The sequence below is a fragment of the Melanostigma gelatinosum genome (genome assembly GCF_949748355.1).
Source record: "Melanostigma gelatinosum genome assembly, chromosome: 21".
In the NCBI taxonomy this organism is placed as follows: Eukaryota; Metazoa; Chordata; class Actinopteri; order Perciformes; family Zoarcidae; genus Melanostigma; species Melanostigma gelatinosum.
Genome location: NC_136654.1, coordinates 11939558 through 11959001, shown reverse-complemented (window position 1 = coordinate 11959001; position 19444 = coordinate 11939558). Strand labels below are relative to the sequence as shown.

Genomic DNA, 19444 nt, shown 5'->3' with positions numbered 1-19444 from the left:
GCACGTCCAACTGGGAAGAGACCCCGGGGAAGACCCATAACACGCTGGAGGGATTACATCTCCCAGCTCAGGATCCCCCATAATGAGCTGGAACATGTTGCCGGTGAGAGGGAAGTCTGGGTCAGCCTGCTTGGCCTGCTGCCACCGCGACCCGACCCCGGATAAGTGGAGGAAAATGGATGGATGGATGGATGTTTGAAATATCTTAAATCCTGCTTTGTAAAAACATTGTATTGCACATGTTGCTCCATAGCCTTACTACTGGTCAGAAATGCTACAGGGTGCCATTAAGAGGCAGAACATTAAAGGACAGATTCTTCCCTATTCTAAAGCTGTTCCCCTTAAAACATCATCATGTTTCTCAGCACCCAATAATAATTCTGTACAGATCAAATTGATCATTTATCTAAATCAAATTCACAAAGCCACCCAAAAGCTCTGTTGTAAAAGAATAAAGAAATGCCAAAGATTTGTTAAAGGTGATTTAGAGCTCAATCTAAATCATTGCTGCCATTACATGGTTGTTCACCAGTAAGGTGCTGACTTGTTGGTCTCAAGCTTGATGAGGTCATCATCAAAGATGTTTAGGTTTTGCTTTTATGTTGAAAAAGGAATATAAACTTTTTAAACTCTTAATAATTGGTGTTGGGATTGGCGTAACAAAAAGTACAATATCGGTCAGTTTGTGCTGCAAAGTTTTACGCTGTGACCTACAGCTCCTGCCCAATTGTTTTAGCTAAAGGGCACCATTAAAAGTATACCAATTTAGATGTTTGCAGTTTTGTTTTGCAATGTACCCATTGATGTTAAGTGAAAAGGAGCATCTTTTTATGATTTCTTAGCAGATATATGGACTTTTAATCGTACATTGGAGACAATGACATATTGGAAAGGGTAAAAAACATGTGTATCATGTCTGTGTGCTAAGATTTGACGCATTATGATGCAGTGGCAATCAGGTGCTTAGTGATTTAAAGTGCCATATCCTCCAGTCAACGACCATGTTAGTAAGTAGGACAAATCAGCAGCCAAACTACAATAACTTCCCTGTGTTTTCACAACATCACGTCATCCCCTCTGTGTCCCCACTTTTAACTTTCCTGTGCACATTTTATGCCAGGGCAGAGGGCATTACCTAGCACCGTTACCATGATGTACATCTCACTGTTTTCTTTGCAAAGGAGTATCTCGTTGTTAAACCTACATTTTTTCCCCTATTGGTAGAAACTGGTCAGCCGTTAGAACTCACTTAAAAACTTATGTTTGCTGCTTTGCGGCAGACCTCTTGAGGAAATTTATCGGTGAGAACTCCTACACTTTCAGAGGTTTCCTGAAATAACTGTTCCATAAACAGCATAATATAACGCTTTTTGATCCTTCGATGTCGGCTCTTCCTATCATTGTGAAGCAGAATGCACCAAGCGTTGGATTGTTCACCCACTAATAGGGAACGTGAGCTGGGTTTAGACCGTCGTGAGACAGTATAGTTTTACCCTACTGATGATGTGTTGTTGCAATTTACCTTAGCAACCACTCAAAGCGCTTAACAACACAAGCCAGCATTCACACATTCACACACACACGCATCAGTGAATGCCTCTGGCATACGAGCACTTACACTGCAGACAGTGCAGTAAGCTATATTACTGCTATCAGTCTCTGGTGTAAAGTAATTCCGGACTGCAGCAACAAATCCCAATCATGTGCTGCACTGACAGGTGTTGATGATGCTTGTTTATCGCAAATACTTTGCAGTAAATAGTCCGGCCAATAGGAAGTTGAACAGACACAAAGATTGAAGCGGTAATGTATATGCATTACTTACCCTTCAAGGTGGAGCAGTAGCTGGGATTGAGCTCACCAGAGCTCACCAGATTGTCACCAGATACTTTAGTTTTACACTTTTGAGCTGTTGAAAACAGAAATGTATGCTGTAATATATAATAGAATAGCATCGCATAGAATAACATAGCATAGCATAGCACCTCAAGTCAGGGATCAGAGGGAAGATGTAACAAATCAAGCTTGTCAAGAAGGAAACATAACAGTTGTTGAGCAGAGTTAATGAGGTGCAAACAGATGGGACATACAGAACACGGAAATGCGAGACACTCTATGAAGCTGAAGACTCTAAATCTAAATGTCCTTACCGAGTACGGCATAGAGCACCGACACATCCTGTAGCACTTCAGCAGTTGGTAAGGGAGATGATGAACAGACCACTTCCAACAAGCCGACATACTGCTTCATATTGGGTCTGAGATCCACATTCAGCAGCTACACACAAGATAGTAATCACAGATGCTGTCATAGTTTACATTAGTTATGATGTAGTCTATGGTGTCAGTTAAGTAAAACAGCAGAAGAGCTTTCACAGTAAGACTAATAACAGGTGACAGACAAGATACTATATCCTCAACACTACATTATTAGAAGTAACCAAGGAGCAAATCCATAACTAACTACACTAGTTTGTGGGGTTAAACCAATGACTATCTAGTCATTTGTAATAACTGCCGAGGTTGTCTGTGATCTCAATCTACCATGTCCGTAATTTGTCAAGTAAACATTTCACCGCAAATAATTTACTACATTTTGCCAAACACAGGTCATGTGAAGATATTAGTCTTGTACTAATCGCTACCTGACTGGGGTCGTATTTTTTTTAGGAGGCGTATGTTGCTACACAACATGCAGATGGAGGTTTCTGAATGACCCCCATTGATACAGATGTGTGCGGGACAGCGGGCAGCTTTTTCACTGGAGTGAAAATGTTGTTTCAACATATTTCAACAATTTGGATTAAAGTGGAATATTTTGTTAGATAAAAACATGTTGTGAATTTTGGAAATTATTACATAAGAGAGAGAGACAGAGAGCGAAAGAGAGAGAAAGAGTGCCTATACAATGTAATTATATCTATCATATTAAATATTATATAGTTTAACATTTCAAATATGTTTCTCTGCATAACAGGCATAGCCAACAACGTGTCAAGAAACTTTCTACGTGTAGGGAAATAATAGTATATTATCATATAGTTTACTCTGGTGAAGAAGGCTTTCATGCCATCCAGCGGGTTATAGAAGGGAAACAGAACTATGGGCTGCTGGACAGGGCTGTCTGGTGCCTGAGTCAGCTGTTTGTAGCGTTGGAACACCGCCGTCGGGTCACTCCAGCACACCTCCTTCAGGTGGTAGAATCGTCCTGAACACCACTCATCTTGCCTGGGGGGAAAAATTGATTTATGAAAAAATGTAGACATTAACCAGAAAAGGTATGCTGATATAGCTGAGGACCTACCTGTTGTACTCAGGTATGAATACAGCAGGGGTATGATGGAACAGCTCCCTCAGACTGCTCTGGGGACAGTTCATAGCAAGATAGGTGTAGACGTTGTGGATGTGCTCAACTGTGGAAGTGAAATTGGCCCCCTCTAACTCATCCTCGGGTAGTCTCTGCTCCTGGTCATCTGCTTGTGGTTTGACACACCACTCCTTCAGGTACTCTATCAGAGCATTCACTGAGATACTTTCTCTCATTCCTAAAAGAGGAAAAAGACAGTGACTCACAAGTTGTCTGTTTTAGGGTCATTGAAGGATAACCAAACACGAGCTATGGACAACAGAGATCTACACCATAGCATACACATTTTACCTAGAGCTTTGCTAAACTCGCTGGGGTCTATGTCCACATAACAGACATGAGTCCCCAGGAGGCTGGTGACCTCAGGTGAGGTCAGGTAGACCGAGTTTGGACGGAGGTACTTTCTCTCTCGCTGTTCTCCTTCCAGTGGGCGATAGGTCGGCACCCATTCAAGACAACTCAAGAAGTGGCTGAAGGAGGACTTGGTGCTTTTGATTGGTTGTCCATCACTGTCAATCACCTGAGCTGTGAGGTACTGAGAGTAGCGGTGTCTGGAAGAATGGGAAAGGTGATAATAAACAATGTTTGGAATAGGTCAACTTTCAAAGCCCTCTGAGCAAACAATAACAATGTTATGTGGTTGACAGGATACATGTAATATATGATCATGTAACTTCACTATGACTACAATGCATGGATTACATCCTATTCAGTTGTAGTTCAGTGATCTTGGTGCTCAACAAAGTAGCAGAACTATGTGACCTGAATTCTTCTGCACAATATACAGCCCTCAGCAGCACTGCACATGCTTATTGCTCAGAGTTAAATGCACTGAGAAATTCTCATCTACGCTCTAAAGAGAAATCTACCTGTGTCAAACTGACCAGTGTAACATAGACCAGTGTAATATTATCTCCACATGTAGAGTAAATATTGTGTTTAAAGAAAACACAAGATTTTGTTTTCAACTAATTCGAATCGTATGCCAGTACTACTATACTGTAGAACACTGTGGCTATTTATTATATTTATTGGTTTATTTGAATGGGACAGTGCACATAAATAAAAACATTTCTGCAAATGTGCCAGAGTTAGCCAAAAGGCTATTTTTCATCTGTAGTCCCAAATCAGGATTGCATTCATAAACTAATAATATAATGTGGATATTTGTAGTAGAAAACTTGATGGTATGCTTTGGAAAATGGTTTGCATTTGTGTTAAGTAGAATTAATAAATTATGCAAACGCGACAGTGTGATGCGATGAGTATTCATCCAACTGTGATATAAGAGTGGCTGGTGGGAAGGGTCCCACACAACCTTATTCAACCTTTAACTTCTATACTGCTCTGGTAGTGTTCACTGTGTGAGTTTGTGAGCTCTGCTGACCTCCTTACCTGGACCACTGTCTTCTAGTACCCACACACATCTACAACACAAAACTCAGCACACGGGGCAGACCTACAGACAACTAAACTCTGATATATTAAGACTGATCTCTCTGTGGACGTCAAACCCAAGCAAACCTCTGATGTTTCACTGCTTTTCTCTCAGGCAGAAAATAACATGTAATTGTCACACAATGTCCCCCACTTGACCTCAGTAATCACTTACTGGCCACAGTAGAAATGATCGGGATTACTAGATGACCCTGACTATCCCCAAAACCATTAACCCAGCCATTATCTCTGCCATGAGGCCTTCCTAACATCACAGGATGTTAGGAAGCAGGTGAATGCACCGGCTTCTCAAATAGGACAATCTTCACTCGACAGAACATGACATGGGAGCAGAGATATGTAAGTGAGGGTGTCTGTGTGTGTGTGTTACCCTGTATCCCAGTTTGTTGTCAGAAGCTCCAGCAAAGCCGTCCTCTGCTGAAGGAGGAGGTGTCCAGGAAGCTGGGCTGTGGCCAGGGCATGGAACTCCTCACAGGGGTAGTCATCTAGCACAAAGCCCCCTCCAGGATTTTGGTTCCACATTGCAGTTTCCACTGACCAGGGACTGGAGGCCTGGGGGAGGAGAACGACGAGAGTCGATTTGGTTAATTTGCAATTAATATTAAGTATTACAGTATCTGCATCTGATACCGGAATAATGTCAGTACAATCTTTCCCATATAACATGAAGGAAGCATTCGTCACACAGATGATGATCGTGACATATCAACATACTATCCCTGCTTGCTGAAGCCCAGGCTAAATCTGGCATCAGGAATATCTGATGGGTCCCATCTGTCACCTGCTTTTTCTGCTGATCCTCAAAGCAGCCATTGTCTCTCTAGTGCTAGTGTGACTCACAATGGTTGCTATCTTCATCCTTTAATCACTCCCGTATTCCTCATCATGAGTGTCAGTTTGTTTTTCATGCAACGTGCTTCAGGAAGATTGTGTTCGGCCTCTAGTGTCTATGCAACCAGTAAATATTGTGTCCTTACACGACACATCCATAGCCCTTCATCATGAGGGCTCACTGGTGGGGCTGTCACAACCTCGCTCTGGTCTTTTTGTGTCAGTGTAATTGCAGCCCTTGTATGAAAAATCTGTGCTCAGGGAGCACATATGTTGAAAACACATATTCTGAACCCAGAATTCCCAGTTGCCATCAGGAAGACGGTTCAGAATGCCAATCTGACAAAAGTAGTATTTAGTATAAAGTAGTATAAAAGTAGTTTTATTGGGAATAATATATTGTGACTAGAATACTTATCATCTGTGTTGATCACACCTGGTATTGGTATTTAATAATCCTTAACTATTGTTGACATATGTACTCAATAGCTGCTATGATCTATGTTATATGCGTGCATGTGGATTGTGGTGCTGGCAAGTGTATTGTGTGATGCAGCGGCTTGGAGCCCAAGATAAATTTAGCTGTGGGACAATCAAGAATATCTTATCTTATCTGCTTTTTTTGCAGCATGAGTAGAGTGTGATTCCTAAATAGCTGAGGTAACAGTTCAGGGATGTCCTCCTCACCAGTTGTTGAGCAGTGAGTGTTTGTCTCTCTTTGCGGATGATGAGACCGTCTCTGACTCCCAGGCTGCTGAACAGCGCTTTCCATCCTGCTACATCGCCATCTGTCTGCACATAGCAGGGACTTAGCAAGACCCAATCACAGCCTGGTGGTAGAAGACGTAGACAGGATAAGTGTTTACAGGAGGACCAATAAAGAAATATTGTATCAGACACATCAAAATGGCTGAGGAGATGGAGATAGAACAGAGATGATTACAGTGCAACGTTGACTTTTTGACATCAGTTAATGATTAGTGTAATTAGTTTAATCTGCTGCACTGCGTTACCAAAAGGTAAAATCCTAGATCAGCAGTCATACACTATATGTTATCAACAAGCACCTAAAATGTCTGCTGTTTGTTTACACAAGATGGAAAATGAAAGTAGAAATTTTTTAAAAGACTAAATATGAAGTTTTAAGTGGAGCATTAGGTGTGTTCAAGCATATACAGTAGGGCTGTCAACGATTATTGTCAATTCAAATATATATTTATTAGAATATTAAAAATATTTTAAAATACGGAAGTGAATATTGGCTCATGAAAAAAAGCAGCACTACCCTGGCTTCCTCACGTGTACTGAATGCACCGAATACACTGCATTTAGTGCATGATGGAGTCACGAAGGTCGCTTTCATTGATTGAAAATGAGATGCAACGTAATGTATGAACAAGCGAGGAATAATTTAACAACTGTAATGTCAGAGAACTCGGCTTTCGACAGAAAGGCACCGTGTCCTAACAGCAAGGGTTGTGTTCCGTTATGTAAACAATGAGACTGAGACCGAATCATTTAAAGCAGTGATTCTCAACTGGTGGGTCGCGACCCAAAAGTGGGTCGCGGACCCGTTTTCACTGGCCTTTGCCTGACAAAAAAAAAAAAAAAAAAAAAAAAAAAAGATTTTATTTTGAAGGGCATTTTTTATGCAGCGGAATTATTCCAGCATTTACGGCACTTGTTCAGCGGTGCAGGAAAAACACCGACCAATGCGTTGTGAATCACATCATGTGATGAAGCTCAGCCAATCAAATGTGGGTATTCTGACAAGTTTCCTGACTTGAGTGAGATGTACACACACCGTGACACACAAGGGAGAGACGAGGATATATGAGCAGAGCAGGACTATTTATTGAGGTGTGAGTCGTGAAAGTCAAATCATAGGACGATCTCCAAAAGAGAGAATGGCCAGAGAGACCAGAGTCATTAGACTCTGAAGAATTCACCTGTATGAGTCTGTCCAGTCAAACACTAATTTCTCTTTTTAGAAGATGAGAAAAATACAATATTAAGGCTTTTTCACTTCATCCTGAATGAACTGAATTTAAAGCTGCAGGGCAATTCAGTGAAAATTATTTTGCTAAAATTAATTTCGTTAAGTAATTTATTTTTTAATCCAGCCGTTATTTTACTTGAAATGAGAAGAACATGTATTCATGTATTTATATGTATTATTTATAATCCATCCAGTTAAATTAGAAAAATCGGAATAATATTTGTTAAAATATAATTGATGTGTACTTTTTTTATTTGATTTGACAGTTGTTTACTACACAGAGACGTTACTACTACTAGACGTCTTGAATATAGATATACCCAAATTATATATATAATTTGGGTCGTGGGTCCCGGCTTGTCATTAAGGGGTGATGGTGGGTCCCGCAGCCAGACCAGTTGAGAACCACTGATTTAAAGAATCATTTAAAGCAATAGTAGTACTTGCTATCTTTAGGAATAAATAGAAACAGGGCGTCCGACAAAAGCCCAGCTCAAAACGGCGTGCTGTGCAGTGCTGTGTCAGGACACGGTGTGGACACGTTTTTAAGAAAGAATATTCAAACATAATTTTCTTATTCTTATATATAAAATAGAGCAGAGTTGTGTATATGTAAGGGCTATTCATGGCATGTTTTATAGTTTGTTTATTTTTTTCATTTTGGGAAAAAAATTTCCCCAGAAGAGAAGGGCTGGTGTAGTGCTGGGCGGTACACCGGTATACCGGTTTTTATTTCCCGTATGATATCAATTTCTCACACACCGCCATAGCCGAAACAACTGCTGTCACTCTTCAGGCAGCAAAATATATTGTTCGCCGCTAAGGGCGCTGCGATCGGACCTAGTTGTCTTAAGAGGGACCTCTAATCATGGATATAACTTTATAACACAACAATTAATAACCCACAACTAACGCTCTTTAACAGGGCAAAACACCACGACACAACAGTTTGTGACACATAAACAATTTGTAACACTAATAATTGTACATTTATAAAATTTCACCGCCGAACGGCATGCTGGGTACAGCTCGCTAGCTAGCCAGCTAGCACAACAGTCTGCTAACAGCTGGGAGAGTCTCCGTCACTCCAGTAAAGTTACATTGATGAACAGAAAAGAGCGATGCAGGATGAACAAAGACAGACCGGAGCTGCACCGATATAGTCTGTGCCCAAGAGAGGAGCTGGGTCTGCTGTTTGGAAGTGCTTTGGTTTTGAAAAGTCCAACGTCCAAAAGACTACCGGTATGTATTGCAAAGTGTGTCGAGCCACTGTTGTTGACGCTGGTGGTAACACGAGCAACTTTCTCCATGACCTCAGCAGAAAACATGAGTTGGAATACCAAGAGTGTGATTTCGGTCGTCAACCGGTAACATTAGCTCGAGTGAAACCGTGAAGCAAAAGTTTCAGACATCGCTTGAAGAGGCATTTGCTCGAGGCACTGCATATGACAAGAAAAGCAAGCGTTGGAGCAACATTACGAATGCAATAACGATCCAGCTATGCAAGGACATGGTCCCGCTACAGACAGTCGAGAAAGACGGGTTCAGAGCAATGACTAAAACACTGGATTCAAGGTACGTCTTACCGGGGCGAAAATACTTCAGCCAAACTGCTATCCCAACATTATAGGAACAAACGAGCACACCCTATAGTAAGCAAAGCCTTTAGACATGATGACATTCAAATGTTTTTATATTCTATGTACTCCTGGCAGTAGGGTAAGCCACTATAAACCTATATAAAAACACAGTCAAGGAAAAAAAGAAATACCGTGATATACCGTGAAATCGCCAGAATCTTATAAATACCGTGATACAAATTGTTGGTCATACCGCCCAGCACTGGTGATTGTTTTGGATATTGTCTCTAGCTTCATGGGGTCAACATGGACACAGAACGATGGCTGGAGGAGCACAAGGTTCATGTTCAGTTGCCTCAACCTTTTTACAAACACAGTGCGTGTGCATGTCTGTCAGTAAGAACTGTGGGTTTCTACTTACCAGGTAGCTTCTTCGGCAGGTTGATGTTGCTGTACTCTTCAGAGAAGTGCACCCTTTCATTAGCCGGGCACAGTAGACCCCTACTGGTAAGGACGGGTACTTCAGTGTTGGAGTACTCCTGGCTGGAGGAGGAATGCAGCTTGATGAAAACCAAGTAACTCACCACCACTGCCTCAGGCTTTAACTGGTGGTGGAATCAGTGAGGGAGATAGGAAGGAAACAGAAGGAGATGAGAGAGAGAGACAGAGAGAGAGAGAGAGATATTTATGCCAAATATGATGAGCAATACTTTTGTAAAGCATAAGACTTGTTTTTATAAAATGAGCATTCAATCATATTTGTGACAGTAGATCCAGTTTGGTACCTTCCATTTGTTGTTCTGTATTGACGGGTAGATGTGCTGCTCCAGTAGCTCTTGAGGCTCCAGTTCATGAACTCCCAGTCTTCTCAGCAGCTCCCGAATCTGTTGACTTTCCAGAGGCTCCACACAGCTCAGCAGAGAGGGCTGAACTACATTTACATCCTTGTACAATGCAGACAGAGGGCCTATGAAAAGACAATGAATGCTAAATAGGAAAGCTAAATACTATCACTTCCCTGCCAGAGTGACATTTTTAACTTTCTAATGGCAATTTTTGTTACAGTGCAGTTGTACTGAATAGTATTGGATTGTATATAACCCAATTGACATTCATATATTTGGGTGCATATTTTAGTTTCAATGTTGAGTTTCCAAGCCTTGTGATACGAAATATTGTTTCAGTTATTCCAGTCCAGTTCATAATTCATATCCCTTTTACAGGCACAAGTTAAGAGAAGCAGAAGAAGGCTGTTTTATTATTTTGTTGAAAATTTTTTAGTACTGATGTCTAGTCTCATTTTGACCTGAATGTGGGAAATGTACAATTCATTCTGAATTTCATTTCTTCTTAGCAGATTCTTTGGAATAAATATTGTAAGGAGCAGAGGTCCAGGGTAATTGGCTCCTCCCACTCCCTCAGGAAAGCATTGGGATCAGGTGTGGGGAAAGACACACCTGGAGCTCATCTCCTCGTCAGGAAGATGAAGAAATGTGAAGCAGGGAAGCTGTTCAGGGGAGAACATGCTGCGGGAGGAGTAGGGTTGCCCCCTCCCTAAGAGAATTAAGAACGGTAAGTTGGCTAGCGGCCTGGCTGAAATAGTTTAGTTTGTGTAGTTTTGTGATAGAGCTCTGGACTGAGCTATGTTTTCTGTTGCTTTGTTTAATTAAAGATCTTGACTCTGCCCATTGCTGCACTGCCACTATTATCTGTGTCCTCCATACCGTCCTGCAGTGTTCGGAGATCTCAGCAATTCATTTGATGAGAAAACATATGTCCCAAGATAGGCAAAGAAAAACCTTCAAATGTAAAGTATTTACAAGTGTACTCACACTGTCACCTTTACCTTAGGCAGACTGTCTAAATGTTGTCATGAAGAAAAATGTACAGGGAACCAGACAGAACCTGCCGAATTACCAACATGTCATTAACAAATCTACAGCTTATGTCTTAATCCAGGGATTCCCAAAGTGGGGTGCGCGAGCTGCCTCTAGGGGGTGCGCGAGAGGAAAAGTGTAATGGCGGTCTGATGGTGTAATAATATTAAATATTTAAAAAAAAATGTCATTTTAATTTAAAAACTGTCAGGTGGGACATCTGAAGCTATCAGTCGTAAAAGAGGAGAGGGACAGAGAGAGAGAGAGGAATCGGAGGCGAGGGGAACGGAGAGGTGCGTTGGGGAGAGACCGGGAGAAGAAATCGAGCCAGAGTCAGAGGAAGATGAGACGGAGGAGACCGAAAAGGAGGAAGGGATAGCACAGACAAATCGGGAGCACATCGGCCCATCGCGGAGTCAAGGTGAAAAAAGAGGAAACAAGGGTGAGCATCAGACTGGGAAAAAAAAGAGGAAATATGATGAAAAGTATCTGTGTCTGGGCTTCACTTGGATTGGCAACGCAGATTCCCCAAAGCCACAGTGCGTGGTGTGCAGTGAGGTTCTGGCTAACAGTCTGAAGCTCTTATTTACGTCGCCACCTGAACACCAAGCATGCCAGTGCAAGTCAAAAGCCCCTTACATTGTTTATATCCAAATTGGAGGAGTTACAAAACAGCCAAAAACAACTGGAGTCTCATTCTGTGTTGGGTCTATAAATGACGCACTACGGGCTTCATATCTGGTTACAGAATAGCGAGAAAGGGGCTACCGCACACAATCACTGAAGACGTGAGCTCGCCAGCTGCCAGAGAGATGGTGGAATGTATGATTGGGGAGAAAGAAGCAAAAAAGTTGTGCATGATCCCGGTGTCCAACAACACTGTGTCGCCGCATCGATGCTTTGTCCGAAGACATCCTGGCTACATTAGTCGCTCATTAATTGTAAATTAAATGTGATAATCTGCCTCTGAGCCTGTGCGTGTGTCCTCGCATCCGTATTGCTCTTTAAAAGTGACGCCTTGTGTCACTGAAAGTTATTGAAACTTTGTTGCAGTGTTTCAGGGCGTTTTCACACCTTCAGTTCGTTTGCTTTGTTCTGATTCAGGGATTAATATGATACAATGTTGCAGTTGCTCCTTTGTTCGGTTTGTGTTCACACTGCAACATTTAACAGCGGACTAAATCTTGTAAACAAATGCCACGCGCGAGCAAACTGTTCTCTCATTGGTCCGATTCTTATGCGGCTATGAAGGCTTAAAAGGCTCTGTTGCTTCTTTTTTTTTTTTTTTTTTTTTTATTAAGGGGGGGGGGGGGGGGTGCGCGAACCCGGTCGTTATGTAGAAGGGGGTGCGCGGCCTAAAAAGTTTGGGAACCGCTGTCGTAATCAATTCAGAAACATGAAATAATTATTTGGGAGGCAATTACTTACCCTCGTCAGTTGGAGGCGCTCAAACAAAGACTCAGTTTGCAATGAAAGCATCAGTCATTATAATTGCAGTAGAGTATACACTGAAGTGAAATTACCTTTCTGAGCTTGAGCTTTCTTTTTGTTGGCCTTGGTTTCCTCCATTGGAAAGAACACTCCTTCCCCTTTTAGTGCCACGACACGTCCGTCAGCCAGGGGGATTATGGGTAGATCCCGGAGGGTTTGCAAGATGGAGTCCGCCTCTCCGTAGCCATGCTCCAGAGCTCGGAAGTTGCAAACCAGCAGCTTGGCCAGCTGACGTAGGCCGTCATCTAGAAGACGGTGGGTTGGTGTCAAAAATGTACATGGAAATTAGTTATATTTTCAGATTACACATGGTTTACATAGGCACGTGTACTCTATGAGCAATAAGTACACTAATACGAGCATGTTAATTAGAACTTTTTTTTTAAAGAATGACTGATGATCTATCTTACTTTCATAATTAATTAGTTTCTATCGTTTATTGTCTCTTGTGTTATTGTGCTTACAATAAAATGTCTTCTATTATTCTGTCAGCAGTAATGAATAATACATTGTGCTCTGCCATCATTTAAAGTGACATGGTTGGACTTTACATCAGATTTCCCCCTCTCCTTCTTCTTCCCATCCACACACCTGAAAGGATGCCTTCCACCAGCTCCTTTGCCATGGCTGTGGTCACCGTGGTAACATCAGATCCCCGCAAGTATCGAACTCCTAGGTGGGTGAGCAAGGAGGTGGGTGGGGCAGGGCTGAGACCCGGATGGAGATAAGACAGAGACAGATGCCTTTCCAGCTCGTCGCCGCCAATCACGTCGCGGATCACAGCGTCCTGACAGATGGCCACTTGGGAAGGCAGCTTGTACACAACCTTACCATCTGGTAGAGAAAGCATGGAGAGGAACATTTACAGGGTTAGATTCAATGCTCTGTATTGCTGGTATACCAAAGCTGAGCTCACAGCACTGGTAGACTAGAAAGAATTTTGTTTGTTTTTGTTTGTGATTTCAAAACTTGCATGTGTGAGCAATACCTGAGCTGAGTGTAGGCAGAAATGCCTTGCCCTTGAGCATCTGAATAATCTGCCCGGCAACAGGCTTGAAGAAGTCCAACACCTCGTCAGGCAGGGGGACAAATGGCAGAAACTTGCACAGGCCCTTCAGCCCCTTGAACTCTGGGTGATCCTGGAATAAGTAGAGAACAGGACACTGGTCTAAAGACAGACAATAGCCAAGGACTCATCAGTGATATTTGTGTTATCGCTGTAGTATGTTTTAGACATAATACCTTGACTTCCTCATATTTCCCAAATTTTCAAATGGTGGCCAAAAATGTCCACGCAATCCTGATGTTTATTTATTTTTGGGTAATAAACTCTTAATGGATATTATCTAAATGTGTTTTTTCTTTACATTTTTTACTTTGATCGTTGCTTATTCAGTCATGAATATTCAATGTTACAGAGAAACGCTTAATTTCTGAAACCAGGTTTTCAGGGCCTTTAGTAGTTTCAGTGGTGTAAAGGGGCATAATCCCTCTTAACATTTTTAATTTGTTTGGCTCCATCAATGATAACTTAATCACTTGAAAAAACAGCCACTGGAATTACATCCCAGCTAATTTCCACCCTTCACAATGTTTTCGACTTTTTATCCATACGTTGTACTTTCAGTAATACATTCTACTTCCTCGCTTTGTCCCAGTTGAAAGCTTCATACCACCGGTTTGCTTCTCAATACTGCATTATTTTTGTATTGGTAAATGATCCGGTTTCCTAGCAGGGATCACTGGAGTAACATTTCCTTCAATCTTTTAGTAACAGTTTTCAGATGGCTCTGCTGATACAAAAGAGTCTTACAGTGAAGACATCCATGGCCTGGAGGAAGAGTTGTGCTATCTCAGCTCGAAGCCACTGGTTCCATGAGCTGTCTCTGTCAACATCTTCACGAGAGGAAGGGATGTCGAAGTCACCTGAAGAAGAAGAGTATGCTTCATTACACCAACTGGGTCCATGTTGGGATAGTTCGATAATTCTAAACTCCATTCTAACCTTGGATGATGAAACGGAAGCCAAAACTGCGAAGGGGAAGGTAAGCAAACACAGGTTGTTTCTGTGGCTGGCAGACAATGTCTCTTTCTGTGACGTTGCCGTCGAGCTGGAATGCCAGGGCAAGCTCGGTGGACTCAACATCCCCTTTGATCTGAAGGAGAAACGGATCAATATCAAATGATATGCAACAGCTTACAACAAGCTGACGTTTTACAGAAATGGATATTGGTGCCTGTTAAATGGCTGCTGGCAAACTGGAGCACAGTGTCTATTGCTTCTCTTTTGGAACCTGACTGCATGTAAGGGCTAGCTGCCTCTGGGAAATGGAGAAGAAAGAGGATTTTTTTTTTTTGTCATATATTTCTGTTTGATGGGGGAACAAAAAGTCTGCCTAATAAGTGAGTTCTCACGACATTTGGCAAGATGCAGAGAGGGAAAGGCTTCTACGGAGCAGAACGAGGAACAGTTATGAAGGGAAAGATTTAGTGAATTTAATTTATTCCACCGGAAGGATGGCACAGACGTCAACTTCTTGTTCTGAAATCCAGATATGATGCATTTGCATGAAAATGAAGCAACAGAATGAGATTTGAATGTTGGTGTGTCTGCATTACCTTCTTGGGCTGCACCGTAGTTTTGACTACGAGCCAGCGCTCGATACCCTCTGTGTGCTCCACCTCTAACACATTGTGACTCAGGTCTTTTCGAGTCATGGTCACAAGACGCTTCTCACTCTGCAGGGAGACAGATGCAGCAGGTGGTGGAGGTATGGAGAACAGGTGAGTTTTCATGGCTTATATTATGATTAAATCAATGATGTAAACGATGTATGTTTGCATGAATCTGAGCAAATGTAGAAGTGCAAGACCTACCTGATTGTAGATGGAGATGGAGCGCAGACGGTGCAGAAAGAGCAGCAGGGACGGGTGCACGTCATGAAACAGGTTTCTGGTCTGATGGCTCTCCGAGCGCAGAGGAAGGCAGATCTTAGTGGTCCAGCTGTAAAGAGAACAAATGCAGTGAGGTGGTTAGAAAACCAGTAGTTTGAATAAGTGTTCGGGCTGCTGTTTTTGAACCTGGTGGTGGTCAAAATGGACCTGTAGCGCTTTTCAGAGGGGAGGATCGAAAGAGATGGTGGGCTGAGTGGGAGGGATCTCTGGTCATTTTAGCTGCCCAGTTGAAGGTGACTCTTGATGAATAAAGTTAGTATTCTGCATATTGGCAGTGTGCAGCTGAGCTAGTACTATACTATTATTATAATTTGAAAGCAGCACCAAACAAAAATAAATACATTTTAGTATTTTTCAGCTCATTGTTTTGGTTTAATGGCCCACAGCTTAACAGTTTTGATTCACTCTCACTCCTCTCAACAACCAGTTTACAGCCAAAAAGCTTTAAACCCACTGTACTCTACCCGCACAGCACCAAGTGACAATGAGACAGAGTTAGCGACTAGCTTGTGAACATAGCGGAGCATTTAGCAGCTAAACAGATCAGAAATTGGTGGCGAGTGGAGCCAAAACAGGTGAATATTGTACTTTCAGTCACTACAGAAACATGACAAATAATGAATGCGACTTCATGTCTGCTAATTAGGCAACTCCTTACCGAATTACACATCAGCTTTATAAGGTGATGTCACTCTTCTATGACAAATGTATTTAATTATGTATTCCATCAGACACTGGAAAGATAAATGTAAACGCTCCAATATAATGCATTCATTTTGCTGTGATGGAAGACACACTTTCAAATGTTTGTCATATAACATCTGCTAAATGTTTCAAAAATATTTTTCCTGTGGAATTAAATTCTTAGCATTAAAAGCCAATCAATTTACTTGGCAATGTACTTTATATTTGAGGTACATTTACAACCAGAATTAAACAGTACGAGTTAGATAGATTTGGAATATGGATTGCATCTTTACTGAACTCACAATTGAACAATATTAAAGTGTTTGATTTCGGAGAAGACATTTTGGCATGTCACAGTAGGAAAATCACAGAAGTAAATAATAAAATGGATGACTGAATTCCATTGAATGTAGCAGCTTCAGTCTTAGGGTCCCGATGTGCATGCTGGTTGACTGGCGCAGCTTACTGGGACACTTGAAGAGACTGAATCACCCAGACGTCGCTCTATCAACAATCACTTATGGGAAGGCAACTGGCCAAGTTTTTTTTGTGGAGGTATGTGAAATTGTCAGTTTTATGTGATTTCCAGCATAGCTGTAACATTTAAAGAATCAGTTAAACAAGGTGCTTACTTCATGTACCGCATTGCTTTTCTGGCGTCTTTGATAAACCAAATCGACCCAACATCTCACCGCTGGTCTGACTAACTGCTAGTTTTTGGTAAACTCCAGCAGTCATTTTCTTTAGTCGGTTAGGTCACCAACCTAACGTCAGTGAAAATGTTGTTGTCAATGAGCTATGAAAGCGTCACACATGCACTTTAGATGAGTATCTGTTGTTCCTCATCACCGCTTGCACAGTGCCGTTTTATTGTATGTGTGAGCGCAGGTTGTTTTTTTACCCGGAAGTGATTGTAAACAAACATTGTGATTAAGTCTATAAAACAGTCATCAATCATTTATTAGAAACTCATGCTTGTCCTACTATGACCAATCAAAATGTCTAATCCTACAGTTTCTTTGTCACCCAACCTGTGTTGATGTATTTCCTTCAGCTGCGTGTCCAGGGGCCTCTCATCTTCGTTCCAGTGGGGGAGGATGTATCCCATGGGGCCGCAGGTCTTGTCGAAACGCAAGTGGAAGCCATTGGAGTGGATCTCAGGACAGTCTGTCACTTTAAACACGGATTTGAAGCCGATGCCCTTTTGACCTATGATGAGTAGAGCAATCGGGATCATTAATTGGAAAATTTGCCCATTTTCATGGTATGGACAAGGATTTTTAGAGGGTTTTGGCTGACTCTGATATTGAACCGTATTCAGCCAGAGAGGCTGCCCGAGGCTGCAGCGGGTAGGATATGAGCAGTGGGGACCCTCCAGAACCTGAGCGGCAGAGAGCAAATACCGACTGGTGGAAGTCTTTGTTACACCAGTTCTCATAAAAGGTGCCATATTTTCCCTTAACAGACCACGTTAAAGTTGCAATAGATCACTTTTCAACTCCCCCACTAGTGTTACCAAGTGGTATTATTGTTGCCGTCGGTGACGCAAAGACAACCAGATTGCTTTCAGTCTTTTCTCAGAGCTTTCTACTAGCAACTTATTCAGACCATCAGGGAAACCTCAACAAATATATTATATTGAAATTAGGGGTGCAACGGATCACAAACCTCACGGTTCTTGAGTCACTGTTCGGATCAGCAAAGAAAAGGGGAGGAGTCAATGTAATTTTGCTTTCCACTCATTAATTAAAGAACTTCAAGAACACTTAAAGCAAAGAACATTGGGCTATAGTCTTACATAAAAATATTGAAGATGTATAATTTGAAATGAAATAAATAAAACATTCAAGAATACTGAACTCTTAAGTTTTTAAGTGCAACATGAGGTATGTTGCTATTGGGCCTGTCTAGCGTCACACTACTGCTTGGGTCTACGTTTACTTCCTGTCAGGTTATGTCATTCAAATACACTGCAATAATTACCATTACTGTGAAATAGTCTACAACTTTACATTTGTTTTAAAAAAAGACGAGAATATCTACATTGTCTGGGGAGAGGGTCGACCTTTCTGTGGTGAATGGGATATTACTATTGGGCCTGTCTAGCTTCCACTCTGATACTTCTGTCAGCACCTGCACCAGGTGTGTGTCTGACTCTCACAGAGGGGGCGTGTCTACAGCACCGGACTATGAATCTCCCACTCCACCGTGATGAAGTGAGCGGCCTTTTCATAGAGGAACGATCTTCACACTGAAGTGGGGTGCGTGAGGGGATTTCGTAGCATTGCTCAAGCACTTTAACCAAATTCTAAATCAGATTAGGGCTCTCGAATACATTTTTTCACAATCCTTTTTTCAAAACTGTTAAACACAACCTAAACTGTCCCCAAATTTGTGTGGAACGTCCCAATTTTAATATCTGTTTTTCTACGCTATCATTAGTTCAAATCATTCAAAGTGACATGATTTGAACTGTTTTGAATACTCATAGTTAACGAAACGTTATTGTCAGCTCACTCATTGTAAATATCAGCTGCTGACTGGTTAGCTAGAGTTACTTGTAACGTTATCATTAACATCAAACAGTCTGACATTTTTCTTTTAATTCTCACCCTGAATTTGTCCCGCGTTCCTATTTTTTTTCTGTCCCAGGGACAACGGGACGTCCTTCATTCAGCCTTGATTTAGATATTCTAATCTCCTAGAAGGCATCATGTACATACTTACCTATGTATCCATATTTGTGTTTGCCCTTGGTGCTGCAACCCACATCACAGATGGCCCTGATGTTCTTCTCCTGGAAGCCCGTCTCATTGTTGAGAACAGTGATGCTGTCTCTCTCCACCACAAAGGCCAGTGCTGGAACGACACCAACCTCTGATGGGTAACTGTTGTCATCAGCGTTCTGAAAAAAGGAAACTGAGGTTAAAAGGTCAGAATTTGACATTTCAAATTAAACTATAAGACACGAAACTCTTGGGAGCCATCTTCAGAGTACCGGTAAATAAAAATAAAGTGTCTTTTTACTTTTACAGAATTAGAGTTTTCCTGTACCAATGTGAGGGTCCTGGGACAGAGGATGTTGTATGTGTACAGATTGTAAAGCCCTCTGAGGCAAATTTGTGATTTTGGGCAATACTAAATAAATTTAATCACAATATAAAGGATAAACATTCCAAAAACTTGATTCTTTAATCGGT

The 19444-nt window shown here is 41.7% G+C and overlaps 1 protein-coding gene across 1 annotated transcript in view; it reads right to left on the bottom strand.

The window, feature by feature from the left end:
- Positions 1-19444, bottom strand: part of LOC306794614 (uncharacterized protein) — a 49036-nt gene that overhangs the window by 10742 nt on the left and 18850 nt on the right. The window contains exons 21-38 of the mRNA XM_079292734.1: positions 18972-19149; positions 17276-17453; positions 15480-15606; positions 15222-15341; positions 14608-14758; positions 14416-14528; positions 13591-13741; positions 13194-13436; positions 12635-12847; positions 10020-10201; positions 9656-9839; positions 6343-6485; positions 5195-5376; positions 3658-3917; positions 3304-3544; positions 3047-3227; positions 2151-2277; positions 1826-1909 (exon numbers count right to left, since the gene is read on the bottom strand). Of these exons, the coding sequence (XP_079148860.1) occupies positions 1826-1909; positions 2151-2277; positions 3047-3227; positions 3304-3544; positions 3658-3917; positions 5195-5376; positions 6343-6485; positions 9656-9839; positions 10020-10201; positions 12635-12847; positions 13194-13436; positions 13591-13741; positions 14416-14528; positions 14608-14758; positions 15222-15341; positions 15480-15606; positions 17276-17453; positions 18972-19149 (3058 nt within the window). The remainder of the gene's footprint in view (positions 1-1825; positions 1910-2150; positions 2278-3046; positions 3228-3303; positions 3545-3657; positions 3918-5194; positions 5377-6342; positions 6486-9655; positions 9840-10019; positions 10202-12634; positions 12848-13193; positions 13437-13590; positions 13742-14415; positions 14529-14607; positions 14759-15221; positions 15342-15479; positions 15607-17275; positions 17454-18971; positions 19150-19444) is intronic.